This window comes from Molossus molossus, unplaced genomic scaffold (assembly GCF_014108415.1).
Source record: "Molossus molossus isolate mMolMol1 unplaced genomic scaffold, mMolMol1.p scaffold_m16_p_11, whole genome shotgun sequence".
Classification (NCBI taxonomy): Eukaryota; Metazoa; Chordata; class Mammalia; order Chiroptera; family Molossidae; genus Molossus; species Molossus molossus.
This window is the reverse complement of record NW_023425346.1, coordinates 14,440,278-14,460,712: the sequence shown is the minus strand read 5'-3', so window position 1 is coordinate 14,460,712 and position 20,435 is coordinate 14,440,278. Positions and strand designations below refer to the sequence as shown.

General features: G+C 37.0%; 1 protein-coding gene across 7 annotated transcripts in view; it reads left to right on the top strand.

The window, feature by feature from the left end:
* The window catches only part of DPP10 (dipeptidyl peptidase like 10), a 1,561,433-nt gene that overhangs the window by 931,680 nt on the left and 609,318 nt on the right, over positions 1 to 20,435 (top strand). For 6 of the 7 annotated variants that reach the window (XM_036253736.1, XM_036253733.1, XM_036253735.1 and 3 more), the window contains one exon: positions 1,357 to 1,471. The exons of the other annotated variant lie outside the window; for it this stretch is intronic. In XM_036253736.1, the coding sequence (XP_036109629.1) occupies positions 1,357 to 1,471 (115 nt within the window). Of the gene's footprint in view, positions 1 to 1,356; positions 1,472 to 20,435 lie in introns of those variants that run through there. 7 annotated transcript variants of the gene reach the window in all.

Below are 20,435 nucleotides of genomic sequence, written 5' to 3'. Positions count from 1 at the left end.
AACAAGAACAAAATACCTCCTATGCATGGTTTCTTCCTGAGTTTATTTATTTATTTTATTGATTTTAAATAGAGGAAGTGGGAGAGACATAGAGAGAGAAACATCAATTGAGAGAGAAACATCCATCGGTTGCCTCCCACATACACCCTGACCAAGGATTGAACCTGTGACCTTCTGGTGCACTGATTGATGCTCCAATACACTGAGCCACACAGGCCAAGGCTTCTTGAATTAAGAGCCTAGTCCAAGTCCAAATTGTTTATGGCAGAATTGAATGCCAACTTCACTATATGAAAATTGGCTTCACTGATTTTAATCCATGAGTCACAGGAACCCATTTATAGTTTATTAAATGTTTTCTATACCATTTATCTTTGTTTAAACCAGTGCTGCTCTGTGGCTTCTTGGGTGATTTATGCATACACAAGGAATTTTATGTTTTGTTTATTTGTCCCCACATCACTTAAATGTTTCTGAATAAAGAAGGTTCTATTGGGGAAGGAGAAAAAGATGCTGGGAGATGGGGTAGGAAGAAACAAGAGGCTCAGTGTTTTATACACTTTATTGCAGAGAAAATCTGGCACTCATTTCAAACAAGTATGTTATGTGCTGTGTCTTTGTGAATTATGCTCTCACATTCCTAGTCAAGAGAGTATAACACAGATCATCTGAAAATAAAGAGCTTTACTCTGAGCATTGTGAGAGATGCTCAATGTTATCCTTCCCCATCCATCTTACTTCCTTGACAATATCATGCATGCTGCCCAAGGAGAGGATGCTGTTAACCATTGATATAAAAGTACTCATTTAATTTAGTTACTACACCCTGTTGATTTCATGAGTGGTGGGGGAACTGTTTAAAAAGGACCTGTTGTGTTGACAACTGTGCACTGCTCAGCAGTGAGCAGCATTTTGAATGATTTTCCCATCTCTCATCTTGTTCCCCCCATCCAGTTACGAGTTGTAGTCTATAGTGCTTTGGGAATGTTTGTGTTCAGTTCTTCGTTGTAAGTTCCATTGTTGTAAGAAAAAAATGTAAATTTTATTTCCATAATTATTTTGCAGAGTATTTAGGCTATCATCCTAGTGTTTATAGTCAGTGCAATTAAAATCATCTACATTTTGGACAATAGGCATAAAGCTGTCCTGGTTTACCTCTTTGAGAAATAAGATTGCCCTGAGTAAGATAGCCATTTATAATATACGCACCTTTGAATAAATAAATGAGCTACTGAAGAGAAAAAGATTCTAATCGGCATTCAAACTGTGATCGTGCCATGCACCGAATCATTTCTTTATGAATACATTTCTCTTGGAGTATGTATAATTATGAAACTTTTTTTTCTATCTCGGTAGGAACTGGGAAGTAACAGCCCTCCACAGAGAAACTGGAAGGGAATTGCTATTGCCCTGCTGGTGATTTTAGTTGTATGCTCACTCATCACCATGTCAGTCATCCTCTTAACCCCAGGTAATCTGTCTTTATTCCTCTCTTATGATGGTATTGCAGATGATAATTTCACATTCAAATGCCTTAAGATGGTAGCCATATGTGGTGTCTTATGGTACATTAGTAGTGGTTGGAGTGAAAAAAAAATGTGTAACAAGACATTTTGCAAATTACACAGTAATTTTGTTTAAATATCATGCAAGATATTTTGGGGAAGCTGAAATGTAAAATATATACATTGAGAATGCCAAGGAGATCTATGGTCTCCATTGCTGCTTAGAGATTATATATACTAGTTTAATAAAGTCAGGGGATATTGGACTTTTATGGTGGTTCAAGATGAGAGAGTGGAGTCTGCAAGTTGCCGTATGTAGGTGACAGCCCATCTGAAGTGACCATGGGAAAGGAGGCTTTAGGGACAAAGAGGATTAGATTCAAAGAGAATGAGCTAAGTCTCTGAATGCCTTTTTCTCCTTTTCCTTTCTTTCCTTGTACTTTTCACACTCTAAATTTCTCTCTGTCTAAAGAACCACTCCTTGCAGTGACCTCTGGACCATGTCCTATATGAAAGGTGAAAGTCGGCGGTTCGCCGTGCTAGGGCATGCTAAAAAGCAATCTCAGACAGTGAATAAAGAACAATTGGATTTACTTAAAGTAAAAGGTATGGGGGATGGGGATATCCAAAGGGAAGGGCTACACACCACTGAACCATGAGGTACTGGATCGATGATGGCAGCCCCTAGGAGCTGGAGTTTCATCCTTATATGCGTCCACTGGTGGGAAGCTTTTGTCAGTCAGTGGGTTAGGGGTCTTGGTTGGTGGGCTTGGGTAGGGGATTGAAGGTACTAGTCTCTTTCTTCTGTAGCTGCTTCCAGCTGATTTGTAGATGTAGAGCTGTCTCTAAGCCATGTTAGTATGTTGGGGAATTGGGGAGTAAGGATAGGGATAATTTCTATAGGCTGTGGTCAGGGAAATTTGTTTGCTCATAATAGTTTGTATACAGTTTTGGAGAGAGTAAATATGGGCCCAGATGGGCTTCCAAAGTGAGACCAATACTGTGTAAACAATTAATCAGGTGTTTAATAAGATGTATGCCCACGAAAACAAGAGAAAAACAAAGGTTGATGAATACAGCAAATTATAAACCAGTTTCTGAGTCTGTAAGACTGTCAGTCTAGAAGGTTTAAAGTTTCTTTTGCTGGAATGAAAGCAAGCAGTGACAACTGGACAGCATCTCACGCATAGGGAAATTCTGTATGGTTGACATAATATCAACAGGTTTTAATAATGCCAAGTCAGTAATTGGGAAAGAAAAAAAATGAAACAGTTTGGAGGGTTGAAAACAACTCATAGAATCCAGGAACCACTTTAGTTTACAGATAAAAACAAAACTTTAAACTTTGAAGACAATCAACTGCACTGGAGTCCAATATTCACAACTGTTCATTATGGTTTTTATTGAAATAATTTCTCTCCCTAAAATCACCATCATTTTTATTAAAGAGACTGCATTATGTCCTGTTTTAATTTGGCCTGATTATTTGCATAAACATAACAAACACTAGCAATTAATAAGCTTTCTTAAATTTGTTTGGCTGGAATGTCAGTTATTTATAAGGAATTTTTAGATTGAGCTCTAAGGAGCAGTCAGCAGTCAGCCCCTCAGGGAGGAAAAGCCAACATCACAAATGCCGTCATGCTGTGCCTGGAACACCTGCAGATTTGGGTCATGTCCTCAAGTCCTCGAGGTTCCCAACATGTTGAGGTTCCTTTTCTGCCATCTTCGAAGAAAGCAGCCTTTGTTCCTTACCTGGAAATATTGCCATGAACCATTGACCAAGCAAGATACCAGGCCACTCCCTGCAAGTGGCTTCTGATCAGCTTCAATCCATTTTGAGAGTTAATCCCAATTCCTTGAGGCATTTTGGTGACATCCAGAGACCAGGCATGTCTCTCTTGCCTATGACATTCTCGTCAAAGACTTGGTTAACAAAATGACAATTGAAACCTGGTTTCATGTGTTCTATTTTAAAGAGATCAGATTCTTATTGAATTTATGCTAATAAATATATTGTAATGAAGATAATACTCTTTGAGAGTTGCCAAATTCTGGAATGATTAGGTAGGGAGAATAATGTAAATGCTTCAATATCGCTTGAGGATATAATTTACCAAATTGTTTTAGGGAAATAAAAAGAAGCTTTCTTTTATATCAGGACAACAAAAGGTTTTTCTATGAATCCAGTTATTTTATATTTCAAAGAGATGACCTGCTTAGAAAATTTGTAATCTAGACTAAATCAGAGCCCTTTTCATGAACCTTTCCAAAGATGTAAAATATTTGCAAATCCATCGGAGTAAACCAGTGACTGCCTATAAATGATAAAATTTAAAATGATGTGGTTATAGATTTTATTATAATACAGTTAATAAAGAACTTTGATGTTAAGATATGACCTCCAAGATAACAATTTATTGGTAAATAATAATTATGAAATGATAAGAGAAAACAATATAAAGCTTACAGTTTCAGGTTCAATATACAATTTCAAAATATAAAGATATGCAAGATTTTAAAATGCTGCACATGGCTCATTGGAAGTGTGCATTGAGCACTAAAGCAACTCATAAACATTACAATGTGTGGATCAGAAACACCTGGACGCTGGACACCCCCACAGGGAACCGTCGCTCTTGGCTTGCTTGGTGTCACTGACAAGACAGCTGCTGCCCTGAGAGTTTCCTGTTGAACTTGGCTTTGAATCTCTGTAAGCTCCTTCCTAGAGCAGACTTACATTTTTAAAACATTATTTTAATAAAAATATATGTATACAAATAGAATGTTGTTATTATTACTAGTTTTTGTCTGGCAAAGCTTCCCATGTAATTTCAAGTGTATTAAATAGGCCTGATTAGTTTTAAATTTTTAATAAGGAAAAAAAATAAATCCTTGAAGTATTCCAGGACCCATAAGAAGAACTCAAAATCATTTCTTTTTTTTTTTTTTTTTAATCCTCACCCGAGGACATTTTTCCATTTTTTGTTCAGATAGAGTGGGAGGGAGAGAGAGAGAGAGAGAAACATCGACGTGAAAGGGACACATCGAGTGGCTGCCACTCGCACCGACCAACCAGAGCCAGGGACAAACTGCAACCGAGGTACGTGCCCTTAGTGGGAACTGAACCCGGGTCTCTCTGGACCGCAGGCCGACACTAACCGCTGATTCAAACTGGCCAGGGCCAAAATCATTTCTTGATTAAAAGAGTCTGTTAATATTTAAACTTTGGGAAGGTTGTCAAATATACTTAACCAAAAGATCATGGCATAAACTCTTTGTAAATCTAGGTAAAACAATCACATATTTTATGATAATAAGTCTGAAAGACATCAAACTTAAACTAGTTTTAGTATCACATATTTTATCCAGACAAGATTCTATTTAACCTACACAAGTGTTTAATTTCTTTAGGCCAATAAAATATCATCCCTTAGTAATGCCACCTACAGGCAGAAAACACACCACATATAATACACAGAGAAACACGTACCACATAAAGAACATACACATGATCTAAATTGCTAATTTTTGTATAGATGCAAGATTTTTCTCCTTTGCTTTTGATGACTTTTAAGAAGGCTGGAAAGGAATAGAGCTCCTAATTACCAAGCAGGAAGACCTGTCATGACTCAAATGTCAAGGGCTGTGAGTGAGCAGTAGAAATTAAGGAATTACGTTAACAGTAGAGAGTCTCGGTGGGGCTGCTTCAGCTCCCTAGAAATGATATAGAAAAAAGTGAGGCTGGGTGAGGCTGCTTTGGCTCACTGAAAAGTCAGAAACTCCAGTGACTTAAGGTGTCACATTGTTGTGGCAGAAATTTGGTCGGCGAGAAGAGACAGACTGGGAGGATTAGAAAAGGACTATTTAGTGTGTATCAGTGCTGGCCCAGCAGAGCCCCCTCCAAAGGCTGAGTGCTGCGCCCGGTTCCCACCATCTTTTATACGTGATAAGCCTTCGAGCATTTGGGGTCTTCTAGTTCCACTGCAGTTTAGGGGGTTGGCAGATGTAAGGGAATTACAAAAGCCAGAGGCAGGGTCGCTGCATTGCCTAAGCAGCTGCACCTGGCTTGCCTTCTCCTGTGTCAGGCAGGGGAGGGGGGGGGGCGTGTCTTTACACTGTGAGATAAAGGGATTGTTTGTATCCAGGTTGCCTTCTTAACATGACAAAAATGGGGTTGTCAGAACTGATGTAATAAATGCTCCAGGGTCCTGCCAGTGTGGCTTGATGGCCGAGTGTCAGCCCGTGCACCAAGAGGTCGCTGGTTCGATTCCTGGTCAGGACACATCCCCAGGTTGTGGGACTAATCCCCACTGGGGGGCATGCAGAAGGCGGCCAATCGATGTTCTCTCTCCTCAATATTTCTATCTCTCTCCCTCTCCCTTCCTGTCTCTCTAAAATCAATAAAGGGAAAAAAAATTTTAAGTGCTCCAGATATGAGTAGTCTGTGGATGTGTTTACCCCGTGCTCTGAGGATAGCTTCGTCAAAGATCAAGGCATTAGATGCCCTGAGGATGGATTTACCCCATTCATGCGGAGGAGACTCAACTCTATGCTGGTCAAACAAACTAGAGAGAAGGGGTCCCTTCTGACAGGGGTGATCAAGTAGGTCCTGACTCCTAGGGCCCTGTCACCAAGGTGTTGCATGGGGACCGTCTTGTGGGCATGTGACTCCATGTCCAGAGGACAGGTTTACCTTCCATCTCCAAGTGGATGAGACCAGTTTTGATGAAGGATTCACTCTACAGCTGACAGACAGGTTTTCCCCACACTGACAGTGAGGAGAGTGTAATGAAAACAGCTCCAGGTCCCAGCCATCAGAGAGAAATCAGGAGGACAGGACCCTGTCTAGTTATTTTTCTACAAACTTAAAATGTTTACAACCTTCACCACCTTCTATAATTTGCAAATTTTTTGCCTGTTCAGGAATAACCATCATTAGAATAACTCAATTTCTATCCTTGTCCTGTTAAAAATATATTTTATACCTTATTTTCTATTATCAAAGTTATATAATTTCTTTCCAACTTAATCTGAACTTTTAGAAACCTCAATTCTCAATGATAACCAACTAAACAATGAGCACACATTTTAAACATATTAGCTTCAAATTTAGTTTATAGACTTTCTGCAACACCAAAAGCAGGCAAACTTAAGACTTGTCTAGCAACCAATGTTTCAGTATTTCATGTTATTTCGAAACATCTATACATTCAACAACTTTTATCAAAATTAACGAATTTAGCAAAGAATGACTGACGCAAATTAGACTGATCTCTCTTTTCATAAGGATCACTTTTCAAGAACTTGCATTTTTAAAATAGCCCAGACTGGAGCTCTTGGTGAAGATCAGGAGTTTGCATTTCAAAGGACCTGGGACTTTGGTTTCATAAAGCCAATGATCTATAGGCCTCTGAGTTGCATAGGGGAGGTTTAGAAAGGTGAGACTTTTGGCTTTGAATTGTTTCTGGAGCCACACCTCTGGCCTTGTAAAAACTTTATTCCTAAAACAAAGACAGTCATTTTCAATACCTCAGGGACTAGGTTGCCACCCAAATATTGGCAATGGAATGACAAATCTATCCATTTTTTAAATGTTTTCTTCCATTTCTGTACATTTTTTTTTAGTTTATAGGAAGCATATAGCTGAGGTTGCCTGATAGTCATAAAGGTTTGGATATATAGGACCTCCATCCATTTCCCCTGGGAAAGATAAAACAGGTCTAGTTGCAAGATAGTGTTAAAATTAATGGTGCCATTAACTGGCCAAACCTCCCTGTTGCCCACTTTATATTGGGGCCAGACTATGTTACAAAAGATTAGCCCTTGTCTTTAGGGACTCAGGGTCCAATTTCTCCTAGTTGGTGAGCATGTATCCCAAAAGGGGTTCTTAAAGCACTGAGTACTGGTTATTTATCTATAGAGAGACAGATAATTAGCAAGCCAAGAGTTAGAGGCATCTCTGCAAGTCACTGGGCTGTTTTGGGCCATTTTGAGCAGGGTGGTACCCTGTTAAGCCATCCCTGAGGCTCTCATGGAAGTTAATGATGAAGAAAAAATGATTAGCATACATTAAATCAGTCTCAAGGTTACTTTCCTCTTGGGAGGTTCCTTTAAAATAACCACTTTCCCCTTTGGTTCGGTATCTAGTTCATACAGCTCTAAATTCATATTACCCTTCTGCAAAAAGCAGATGTGGGCATCACTGATTCAAAAAAGCTTGTCCTATCCAATGAATTGGGGCAGATTTAATTAGCAAAGATATATATTGTCCCATAACATTCCCTAGTTGGAAGTGGACAGGTTCTAATTGAAAAACAGACATTGACTAGCTAGTTCTGACATTTATACAGAAGCTTTACTCCCAAGGAGGAGACAACTTAGTTGGGTATGGCTAAGAATAAGTAAAGTAGCCTCAGGTATAGGGCCTTAGTGGCTTCCGTTTTTATGATAATTTCAACTTCTCCCAGACTATTAGTGAGGAGGAGGGGAAATGCCTTTGGAGCAACCCTATGCTTGCTTTTGGTTTCTTTTCTAAGTCCAGTTTTGCTTTGCTTTAATCCTTTTTAAGGTAACCTGGCTTTCTGCAATAAGAACTCACTCCTCTACAGTTTCCAAGCAGAACTCATTCAGCAATCCTGTTGCCTTGCTCCCAGAAACCAGTAGGTGTATTAATTAGAATAGGTCAGAATCACCAGCACTATAGTCTTTAACAGTAAATAAAATTAATTTGCAAACCAAACAGGGTCCCAGAGAAAGTAATTTATAAGATTGCTGTTCCTCTCTTTCCTCAAACCAGCCTTATTGTTTTGTTGTTGTTATATAGTTGACCTGTGTTCTTCTCAGGAGCTTCTAATTTGCAATCAAGATAAGCTTTCTGCTCATTCAGTTTTAATTCTAAAGCTGCTCTTTCTAATTTGCATGCAAAAATAAATAATTTAGGGAACAAAAAGGTAACATTTTTAGCTATCTTAAGTTGATATCACTTCTAAATCTTCCCATCTCCATAAGTCAGGAGTGTTAATGAGGGTTGTGAGTTTCTGGGCTTGGGTGCAGAATTTTCCATGTTGACTTTAATTTTATTTTGAGATCTGTGGAGTTCAAACAGTATACCCACTTATACTGTGTACTGTATTGAGGCACACTGTCTATGTGCTGAACTCCGAGTCATCTCAAATTCCCCATGTGTCTCAGTCTTTCCTTCCCCCTCCACAAAGATTCAGCAGTTGCCTAAGAATGTCTGAGATTCACGCCAGAGAAGGAAGGGTAGGATATGGAGGTTAAGGAGCCTAGGGTGGCAAGGGGTTAGAGATGGGTTCCTCTTGGTTTTGGAGGCCGAGGGGTAGAGGTACGGAGGATGTGGCAGGAGGGACAGGGTTCAGGGTGACTGTGGAGCTCAGAGAAGGTATGAACATGGGGAATCTCAGACCATTTGACTAGGCGGTGGCAGCACAAGTCCAATTGGAGAATGGTGTTATATTTGAGAGTGCCATTTTGGGGCCAAATTGCCTGACTGTCTAATTTATATTGTGGCCATGCTACAGTGCTTTAAAAGCAGGCCATTGGTGATTTCTTGGGAGGGGTAGACATGGAATTGCCCTTGGTGGTACTATGGAAAAGGCGATTATAGAAGGGAGAGTAGTGAGTGCCTTGTGAGAGGGAGAAACCAAAAGCTGGCATTCTGACCCTGTTACGGCCTCTTTCCTTGTGCTGAAACCAATGCTAGGAGGTGTCCCATCACCAGAAAAGGTTCATATTGGACCAAATTGGTCTCCACTGTCTAGGGAAAAGTAGGAGTGTCCCCCATATTTAATTCCTAGTAAGAATGAGACTGGTCTGACTCAATGCTGGGAATTGCCAGTGAAACCCTAATGTGTCATGACCAGTCGACCAGAAAGTTATCTCCCTGAAATACCAGAGTTGTGATGCAAAGACTCATAGTTTCTTAAATAAAACCCTCCTTGGTGTTTTGGGTTGGGGTTTGGGCAAGTGTGTGCTTTTTCATAGAGTACCTCAGATGCGCAGACATTTGCTTCAGACTGGCGGGCTGCCTAGTGCAATCTTGCTTGTTCCAAATCCTGTTTACCCTGTAACAGGAGTCTTCAAATGGCAGCTGCCCTAGTGGCTGTTAACTGGCTGACCAGTACCCAAAAGTGGTGGCCCTGTAGGGAAATGAAAGCTTTGGTCTCCAGTGCCTTCTTCCCTAGAATGAAGTGGCCCACCCCTTAGTAGAAATCAGAGGGTCTGACGATCTGGCACTCCTGCTGCTGCTCAGGAGTCCAGCCTGAACATGGTCATGTTGGACCCTGACCAAAAGTCCCTAGGGGTTGGGGAGAAGGGATAGGGAAGGAGGGATGGGGAGAGGAGGGGAAGGGAAAGCTTCCCTTCTGGAGATCCCTGCATGAGCCACCAAAATGAAAGGTGAAAGTTGGTGATTCACGGAGCCCAGGCATGCTAAATAGCAATCTCAGACTGTGAATAAAGAAATATTTGGTTTATTTAAAGAAAAGGGGAGGGCAAAGGGGATATCTAAAGGGAAGGGCTTCTTGTCATCAAACTCATCACATGGGGTGTTGGGTAAATGACGGCAGCCCCTAGGAGCTGGAGTTTCATCCTTATATGTGCCCAATGGTTGGAAGCTTTGGGTTTTGGGGTCTTGGTTGGTGGGTTGGGTCTACAGGAATTTGGACGTGCGAGTGGGTGCTTCTGTGGTCCCTGGTGTCCAGTGGCATTTCTTGTCCAGCCAGGTCTTCTGTGATGGAAAATTTATCTTTTTTCTCCTGTGACAGAGAGGCTTGCAAAATGGTCCTTAGGAATTCTATTGCCCTGTAAGTCCTAACACTTTAGTTGCAATGTTTAACCGTAATACATAAAGTTTCTGTAGGTTTAATTCTTTGGGAATTATTTCAGTGCCTAGAAGTTTTACTACTCTTTAGTAGGTGCTAATATGGAAGGCAGAGAAAGACTGCTCACTCTTCTAAATTCCCCAAACTGTCTTCCAAGAACAAATACATTTGACATGGTACTACAACCCAGCCAGTAGCTTCCTGGAAGAATGGACTCTGTATACAACTCAGAATTATAAAACAGTCATTTCGGGGGTAGGATGGAGTTAGTTCAAAATTCAACTGGTATTATGAAGTTGTAGCCTGTTGTTGAACCTTGTATTGTTCTGTTCTGTTTGTATTATGTAGTTCCTGCCCCAGCTTTGTTGTTTGAGAGTTCATTAACCCTGTTGCCTTATGTACAAAATATGATTAACAATAGGTCTATTTCAAGTCATTTAGTCAAGTAATTGTGATGACTAATTATGCAAATAGCAATACCCATTGTTTCATGTGGTACTTTGTGAAATATACCATCTTTATAAAAATATAGACTTGAAATGTATAACTCCTCAAAAATATAGTTTGTAGTTGTTTTTAACATATGAAGAGATTGAGAAATTAAGAGAGGAGAGAGAAAAGGGGAAGGAAAATAATTTAAAAAGAGAAAGGAAATATCTCTTGGAAAGAGATTCAGAAATTAAGAGAGTCAGGAGAGAGGAAAGGGAAGGAAAATAATTTTAAAAGAGAAAGGAAATATCTCTTGGTAAGAGCTGTCTTATCCAGCATCCTCTTTAGGAACTCTCTTAATTGCCTCATTTGTACATCTGCAATACAGTGTGATTGAGCAATGCGATGGCTGCACGGTGCTTCAGAATGCCAAGAATTTTGTTAATGGAAGATGAGCTTATGTTCAGAAAAGTGTTTCACTTAAACATGAGAATTTTACTGCCTTCTATTGGTGACTGTTAACCAGATGGAGGAAATAGGTGCTACGATGCCTGTGTGTTTCCCTTTAGCTTCCTTCCATCCTGATTCTAATATCTTTTCCTGGTGATTCTCCTCGGATTTTCTCATTACTATCTGTGGCCAAATGGATGCTTTGTGTTCCTTGAGTGCTGGTGTAACAAAGACTTTATAGAGCTGGCCATTCAGTGAATTAAACTTCCTCTATTCAATCATTTTCAAGATGCCCTAATATAAAAGCCTAGTATAGTTGCACTCATTTTTGTCATAAACTTATTTAATGAAGCAAGGGCTTTTGGCAAGATGCACACCTTGGTTTGAGTTCTGGCTCTATGCTTTACTAGTTTGGGGAACTTGGCCAGTTATTTGGCTTTGCCTCTTACTTCACTTGTCTATATTAAGGTATAGCATATAATGCCAACTTTATAGTATTATTATAAGGAATAAATATGATGATATACTTCACGTGTTTAGTATAATGTCTAGCACTGCTGCTGCTATTCCTCTAATGATTGCTATTATTCAGTATTTATTGACCATTAGACAACGCCAAGTACCGTGTTATATGAGGGAAATTTCCTAATAAAAGTAAGTCTCTCAGGGATATAGATGTCTATGATTTCCGTGTTAAATTATGACAGGTATAAATCTGGAGTTAGTCTTCAAGTGGTCTGTCTGTTCATTCATTCATTCCTTAATCGGTAGATAATTATGGCGTTCTTACAACATTCTAGGTGTTATGGTGGTTAGCTGATTTCCCCTTGCATTATGTCTATTACCTCCAGTCCTCTTCTTTTTCAGCTACACAAACACACAACAACCCACACCTCTCTAACCTAAGAACTTAGTTTCATATGAGATTAATTATATAAATGGAAGTGGCAATTATTACTTACATTTACAGTTTACTAAGTACAGTTCACATACCACATATCCAAATGTCTTTAGGTTTCACTATTAATTTTGGCAGAAATATTATAAAATGAAAAATGGAAGTCAGTAGTCTGGAGTGGAAAGGTGTTGCTATAAGAAACAGACAACCTATGTTCTACACCTTGTGTTTATAAACTCAATGCCACTGGGGCCTGAAAGTTTACAAAACTGAAGTGGGTTGGCATAATGACAATGCTTAGGAATGTATTTCAGTTATAAGCAAGCATATATTAGGTCAGTCATGTGGCCTTGTACCAAGCCTCCCTCTTCTTACCCCCAGGCCTGAAATCTCTCAGCTGTGCTAGAATAGATCCATAAAGGAAAAACCTCCGACTGGAAGATAAACTGCAACACCTTTTCTCATCTACCTTTTGCCCACCAATATGTTCCCAGTGCCTAGCTTTCTAGGTAAAACCACTCAGCAAGTGGAAACTTTCTTTCAACCAGGAAAGGGAATTCTTATCGGGAGAGGAAACTTCTGATCCTAAAATTATTCAACAAGGTGAATAAATAACTAGACCTTAGGACCAAGAGCTAACTCTAGAACAATCCTTCCAATTAGAATGGATGTCAGAAATTTGTATGTATCTTATAGCTTATATGACCTTGCACAAATCACTTACCTCCTTTGACATCAAGATTTTTGTTTTTTAAAAAAAAGTCATCTTTTCGTTTGCCGGATTGGGAAATGATCTCTTAAAGTTTATTGCAGCTCTAATATCAATGATCTAATATAATAATAATAACAATAGCAGCAATACAGTAGCTTGTTTAATAAATATAGCAACAGATTAAATCTGAAGAGCTCTTTAGTAAGCCTATCCTACCTTGAAAATCTATTTAGTGTTTTTTGGGGGAGTTGGGGGAAGTATACAAGAAGTTATCTAGTCTAAGACATGATTTAGAAACTGTTTTGCTCAAAATAGCATCACATTTTGCAGGTAAGTGCTAAGGATTGCAAGCCTATAACCAGAGAAACACATGTTCATTGTAATTTTGGTTTGATTGCAAATTTTATTACAGAAGTAATTTGACACAGGTGTCTTAGTTTTCAAATTGTCAGCAACTTCACTGCCTTGTGAAGAGAAGTCCTAATTATTTTTGAAGAGTGGGTTAACTATTCAAGTATTTCTTTAATAAGTGACTGTTTCTGAAAGGAACAAATTAACCCCTTCATTTTTTTCTGACTGAAAACCAGACTTTTTTAGATGCATTGATCAAGCCCACTTTTTTTGTTTGTATTGAATTTGTTTAAAGAAAAAAAAAAAAAACACCTGCATTTATTTTCATATTATATACCTACAAGATCAATAATTATTCTCTGCAAATATATGAGTGCACATTCATGCTTAAAAGTTGTGGAAGCTGGTATTACATAGCTATGCATTTACTTTTCAGTCTCTCACATTTGTATTTAACACGTAGAATGAGAGTGAATATGGGCAGGAAACAGTTCATGCACAATTCAGTTACCTATTTGGACCTGTTTCAAAAGAGAGATATCTCTTTTATGAGTTACAAAGTATTTGGTAGAGGATATTGATTAATCTCTTTAGTTTGTTGAGGTAGACTGTGTATATTACACCAATTCTTCAGCAACAGTGAGTGACCTGTTGCCCTTTGATTGATGTGCGTAATCAGTTAGTGTCAAAACATGGTCATCAGGTTCATTTACTATCATAGCTGACTAAAGACAAAAGTTGTAAAGCAGTGAAATTGTGTCTTCATCATTAGCTCTAGCTCTTGCTTCTTCGGGCAATTTCTCTTATTTCACTATCCTCTCTAGGTGAGCATCCTGCATTGGCCTTTACCCATCTATAAGAGTATAAAATAAACTAAGCATTCATGTATAAGCCATCAGAACTCTGTTCAATCTGAGTTAAACAATAATTTAATAAGGATTGTTCAGTTCCACAAAATAAATGCCTTTTTTTATACTCTTAAAAATATCTCTAATAGCGATAATTTTACACTAGGTTCAGATGCCATTTTGGGGAAGAATTTACACAGGTTGAGATTGCCACTATGATATTGATTTACACGCAAACAGTTCTTTTGAGCCAAGATTTAGGACTAAGAAGTGGAGGGTACTAGAGAAATTTAGGCAATCCTATCCAGAAAAATAAACAGAACAAAAACTACAAATTAACATTCAAGAATGTATGCTTTTTTTTTTTTTTAAGAAATACCTACTTACCTATATTTTCCAAAGAGTGTGCAGAACTATCTCATCTATTCCTCCTAACATACCCATTAAAAAATGGTTGTTTTCTAGATAATTGAGTTAAGGCCCAGAGGATCTGAATGACTTGCGTGTCTAGTTTGTGGAGAAAGTATGATAGATAAAGTGATTCAGTTGACCTTGATATGAGACTAACTAGAGTTCATGTCCTTTCCTAAATGTGTGCCTGCAATGTGACTTTGGAATAAATAAAGAATTATCTTTCTATTGTCTTAGACACCAGATTTCTGCACAAGGCTTAAAAAAGTTTAATCTGTCCCATTTATAAAAAAAAAAAAAAAAAAAAAGAGATAATTTTCCAGAAAGCATTTGGTAAAATTAAGTACTGCATTGTACTGGTGATGTCTGATTTGTTATTGTTATGCAAAAACTCAAAATGAATTTATTCTGGTTACTATTATGTTCTACCAAAATAATTGCTCCTGGTTATAGTTAGTTAAAATATCATGTTATATTATGTTACAAGCAATCTCTTGGCAGCTGTAATTTAAAAGGTGTCATTTTAAGCATCTGACCTGTGTTTTAAAATGTCAAAGCAACAATTAAATTATCCCATTATCCTTGTATGAAAGGGAAATAATGTTTTACAGATTGTGAGATTTGCATGACTCACTTGTAAACATAGACATCAACCAGGATGCAAATTGTTTATTTTATTTTCTTAATTTAAAAAAGGAGGCCTGTTGTACTGATAGGCATAAGCTAAATAGTCTCTGCTTGTTTTTCTAAGAACAGCACAGATGAACACGTTTGAATATGGTATTACCCAGATATAATCAGGCTGCCAAAGGGAATCAATGACAGATTCTAAGAGCCCGACCCTCACCCTTAAGATGTACTGTGGTTACTTTTCTAATAGATTTATCTCTGATGTTGAATGACAAATAATTTCCTCTGGCATTATTAAAGTAAGAGTTTTTTTGTTTGTTTGTTTTGTTTTGTTTTGTTTTGTCTATGCTTTATAGTTACATTTTAATAATTACTCAGATTTTAGTTCCTCACTTATTGTCGTCTTTTGGTATTCTCCAATCAGATAAATAATGGATTTAGTTTACATTGTAAATTAATTTTAGAGAGTAGAAGGTGGAAGAGAGGGAGGGAGAGACAGAGAGAGAGAAATATCAATGTGAGAGAGACACATCTATTGGTTGCCTCCTGCACAACTCCAACCAGAGCTTAAGATTGAATCTGCAACCCAGATACATGCCCTTGACTGGAATCGAACCCGTGACCCTTCAATCCATACGTAATGTTCTAACTGCTGAGACAAATTGACCAGGGCATGATCTTCATTTTTAAATGAGTGAATTGATGATGTATATTTCTTTTTGTATGTTTATGTTTTTTTAATTAAATTAGTATTTGTTTTTAATTTTTAATTTTTTATATTGAAATAATAGATTAACAGGAAATTGCCAAAAAAATATATCAAGGTAGGTCCCATGTCATAAACCTTTTATTCTGTTTCCCCCAAGAGTAATATCTTATATAACTATAGTATAATATTAGAGCAGAAAATTGTCATTATTACTATACACAGAGCTTATTCTGATTTCATCATTTTTAAAATTTATCTTTATTGTTAAAGGTATTACTGATATGCTTCATTTTTCCCCTTTGTCCCCTCTTCCCTGCTTCCCCCCACCCCTTCACCACATTATTGTCTGTATCTGTTGGTTATTGGTTATGCATATATGCATATAAGTTCTTTGGTTATTCTTTCCCCAACCACCTCCCCCTTCCCTCTGAGGTTCAACAATCTGTTCCCTGCTTCCATGTCTCTGGATCTATTTTGTTCATCATTTCATTTTGTTCATTAGATTCCACCTGTAAGTGAGATTATGTGATACTTCTCTTTCTCTGACTGGCTTATTTTACTTAGCATGGTACTCTCCAGGTCACTCCCTGCTGTCTCAAAGGATTCTTTACATTTCTTAATGGAAATGCACAGCAGAGAAGGAATGAGGCTGGGGAAGACAAGAGACTACTAGGGAGGAAATGACAGGAGTGGACAACTGGAAACTATGCCTGAAAATTCAATATGAATTTTTATTCCAGCTATTATATTTTCTTTGGGGTCAATAAATGCCCATGCCCATGATAAAATATAAGTATACATTTTCAACACTAAACAACATTGCATACAAATTATTTATGTCACTGTACAACTTTAATTATTTTGTTATATTTTTATTTACCCTGCTAATATTATATTGACTTAAGAAATATGATAACCTGACCTCTAATGATGGGGGAACAATATAGCCTGATCCCTGAAAAGCAAAGATCCTTTGCAAGGAGAAATTACATCTTCCTGGGGAGGAAAAATGGGTTTTAACATACATAGGCCCCTGTGTTTGCATAAGGGGATATTTTAATATATAATTATTTGCCAGAGATTTTAACATCTAGTACTTTGGCTTTGAACTGTAAGTTGTCACCCCATTCAAAAGTATAAGAAGAGACATTATCTGTAAAACAAAAAATTACCCTTAGTTAAACAACACTTGAAATAGCATGCCACTTTCTGCCTTTGTTCTGGGAAATAAAAATTTTGCTGAAAAAATTCAGTATTTTGGTCTATTCCTCTATAATACTTCTCTTAGTCTAAGATTATTCAAGTGAGTGTAAAGTTCAATTGAGTAAATTCTAGAAAAACTGGAACCAATGAAACTAGACTTGGGAAACATCCCTCCTGACACAGAAGACTTGTGCCTGAAGTCTCTGCCTCACAATTTAACTTTTGCTTGGGGTGTAGAGTATCCCTGATCCTAGACTCACAGAGTGCCTTGCTTTTTCTGGGGCATCATCTATAATTACATAATATTAGAGGAATAAGGCCAAAGGATTTGTTTTTTTTATGATTATAATTCAGCATCCAGAAGTTCTAGTCACAGTCACTCAAATTACATTCATTATCTTTCTTCTCCCATCACATTCCATCACATTCATTATCTTTCTTCTCTGACTCCAAGCATGGTGCTCATAAAAATTTTATTTAATTTTATTAAAATTAACTTCGCATATAAAATTATCCATTTTAAAATGAATAATTCGGTGGCATTTAGTACATTTACTCTTTGTGCAGCCACCACCTCTATCCATTCCAAAACATTTTTATCACCCCAAAAGGAAGCTCATTAAGCAACTACTCCCAGTTTTCCCCTTCCCCCAGTTCCTGACAGTTACCTCTCAGTCTCTATAGGTTTACCTATTCAGAATATTTCATGTGGATGGGATTAAGTAATATGAGTCTGACTTCTTTCACTTGACATATATTTTAGAAGTTCATCCACATTGTCATATTTCAGTAATTTTTGTAGATTTAAGTGTAAAAATTTTTACTTCATTGGTTAAGTTTATTTCTAAGTATTTTATTCTTTTGACTACTACTGTACATAGAATTGACTCCTTAATATCTTTTTGTGATTGCTTACTACTGGTATAGAAATAAAACAGAAATACAACAGATCTTTTAGTGTTGAGTGTCTACCCGTAACAGTGCTAAATTAGATGTAGTAAGTTATTGTAGATTGGTTGGGCTTTTCTATATAGAGAGGATTATGCCATATCTGAATTAGAGATAGTTGTACTTTATTTCCAATTTGTTATTTTTATTTCTTCTTCTTGCATAATTATTCTGCTTAGAATATCCAGTAGTGTTGAATAGAAATGGTGAAAGTAGGCATCCTTTTCTTGTTCATGATCAAAGGAGGAAAGCTTTCAGTCTTTCATAATAGACTATTATCTAAAAATGTGTTTGTGTGTGTGTGTGTGTGTGCATGTGTGCGTTAGTAAACATTTTAAATCATATTGAAGATGCTTCCTTTTAATCATATTTTAAAAATATTTTTATGAATAAAAAAGAGTGATGGATTTTCTCACATGTATTTTATCATCTATTGTAATGATTATGTGTTTTTCCTTTTTTCTATTAATGTTTTGGTACATTGGTTCATTTTGTTGTTGAGCTACCTTGCATTTCTGAGGTAAAGTGCTTTTAGTAATGATAGGTAATCCTTTTGATATGCTGACAAATTCAGTGTGATAATTGAAAAATACGAACAAACTATTCTGAACATTTAGCCAGATTTACGAAGAAACAAAAAGAGAGAAAACAAATAAAAAAATCAGAAATGAAAGAGGAGAAGCAATAACTGACACCACAGAAATACAAAGAATCATTGAAACATACTATGAACAATTATACGCCAACAAATTGGACAACCTAGGAGAAATGAACAAATTTCTAGAAACACACAGCCTCCCAAAACTGATCCAGAAAGAAATAGAAAACTTGAACAGACCAATAAGAACAAAGAAAATTGAAAATGTAATCAAGAAACTCCCAGCAAACAAAAGCCCAGGCTCAGAGGGCTTCACAGGGGAGTTTTACTGAACATTCAAAAAAAAACTAACACCCATTTTCCTCAAACTATTCCAAAAAATCCAAGATGACGGAACATTTCTAAACTCATTTGATGAGGCCAGCATAATCCTAATTCCAAAACCAGATAAAGACACTACAAAGAAAAAAAACTACAGTACAATATCCCTGATAAACACAGATGCCAAAATCCTTAACAAAATATTAGCAAATAGGATCCAGCAATATATCAAAAAAATTATTTATCATGACCAAGTGGGTTTCATCCCAGGTATGTAAGGAGGGTACCATATTCGCAAATCAATAAATGTGATACACCACATGAACAAAAGGAAAGATAAAAACCACATGATCCTATCAATAGATGCTGAAAAAGCATTCAACAAAATCCAGTACCCATTACTGATAAAAATACTCAGCAATGTGGGAATAGAGGGATCATATCTAGACATAATAAAGGCCATATATGAAAAACCTACAATCAACATCATATTCAATGGGCAAAAACTAAAAGCATTCCTCTTAAGAACGGGAAAAAGATAGGGATGCCTACTTTTGCCACTCCTATTTAACATAGTACTGGATGTCTTAGCCACAGCAATTAAACAGGAAGAAAAAATAAAAGGGATCCAAATTGGAAAGGAGGAAGTGAAACTATCATTATTTGTAGATGACATGATATTGTACATAGAAAACCTTAAAAACTTCATCAAAAATCTACTAGACTTAATAAATGAATTTGGCAAAGTAGCAGGCTACAAAATTAATGTCAAGAAATCAACGGCATTCTTATACACCAATGATGAAATCGCAGAAAGAGAAACTAAAAAGACAATCCCATTTACCATCGCAGCAAAAAAATTAAGATACCTAGGAATAAACTTATCCAAAGAAGTAAAGGACTCCTTCACAGAAAACTACAGGTCACTGAATAAAGAAATAGAGGACGATATAAAAATGTGTAGGCATATACCTTGTTCATTGATTGGAAGAATTAACATCATTAAAATGTCCATACTACCCAAAGCAATTTATAGATTCAATGCATCCTCATCAAAATACCAAGGACATAGTTCACAGAACCAGAACAAACACTCTGAAAATTTATATGGAACCCAAAAGACTCCCAATAGGCACAGCAATCTTAAAAAAAAAAAAAAAAAAAAGAACAAAGTAGGAGGGATCACATTACCAGATTTCAGGTTATACTACAAAGCCATTGTAATCAAAACAGCCTGATGTATCATTGGCAATTATGCTCTCCCATATAAATGGTTTCCTTTCCATTTCGATGGCTGTTTTTTTACTGTGCAACTTTTTAGTTTGATGTAGTCCCATGTGTTCATTTTTTCCTTTGCTTCTGTTGCCTTAGGTGATGTATCAATGAAAATTCTGCTGTGTATGATGTCTGAAATTTTGTTGCCTACAGTTTCTTCTAGAATTTTTATGGATTCACAAGTCACATCTAAGTCTTTTATCAATTTTGAGTTTATTCTTGTGTATGGTGTAAGTTTATGGTATTTATTTATTTATTTATTTTTGCATGTAGCTGTTCAATTTTCTCAACATCATTTATT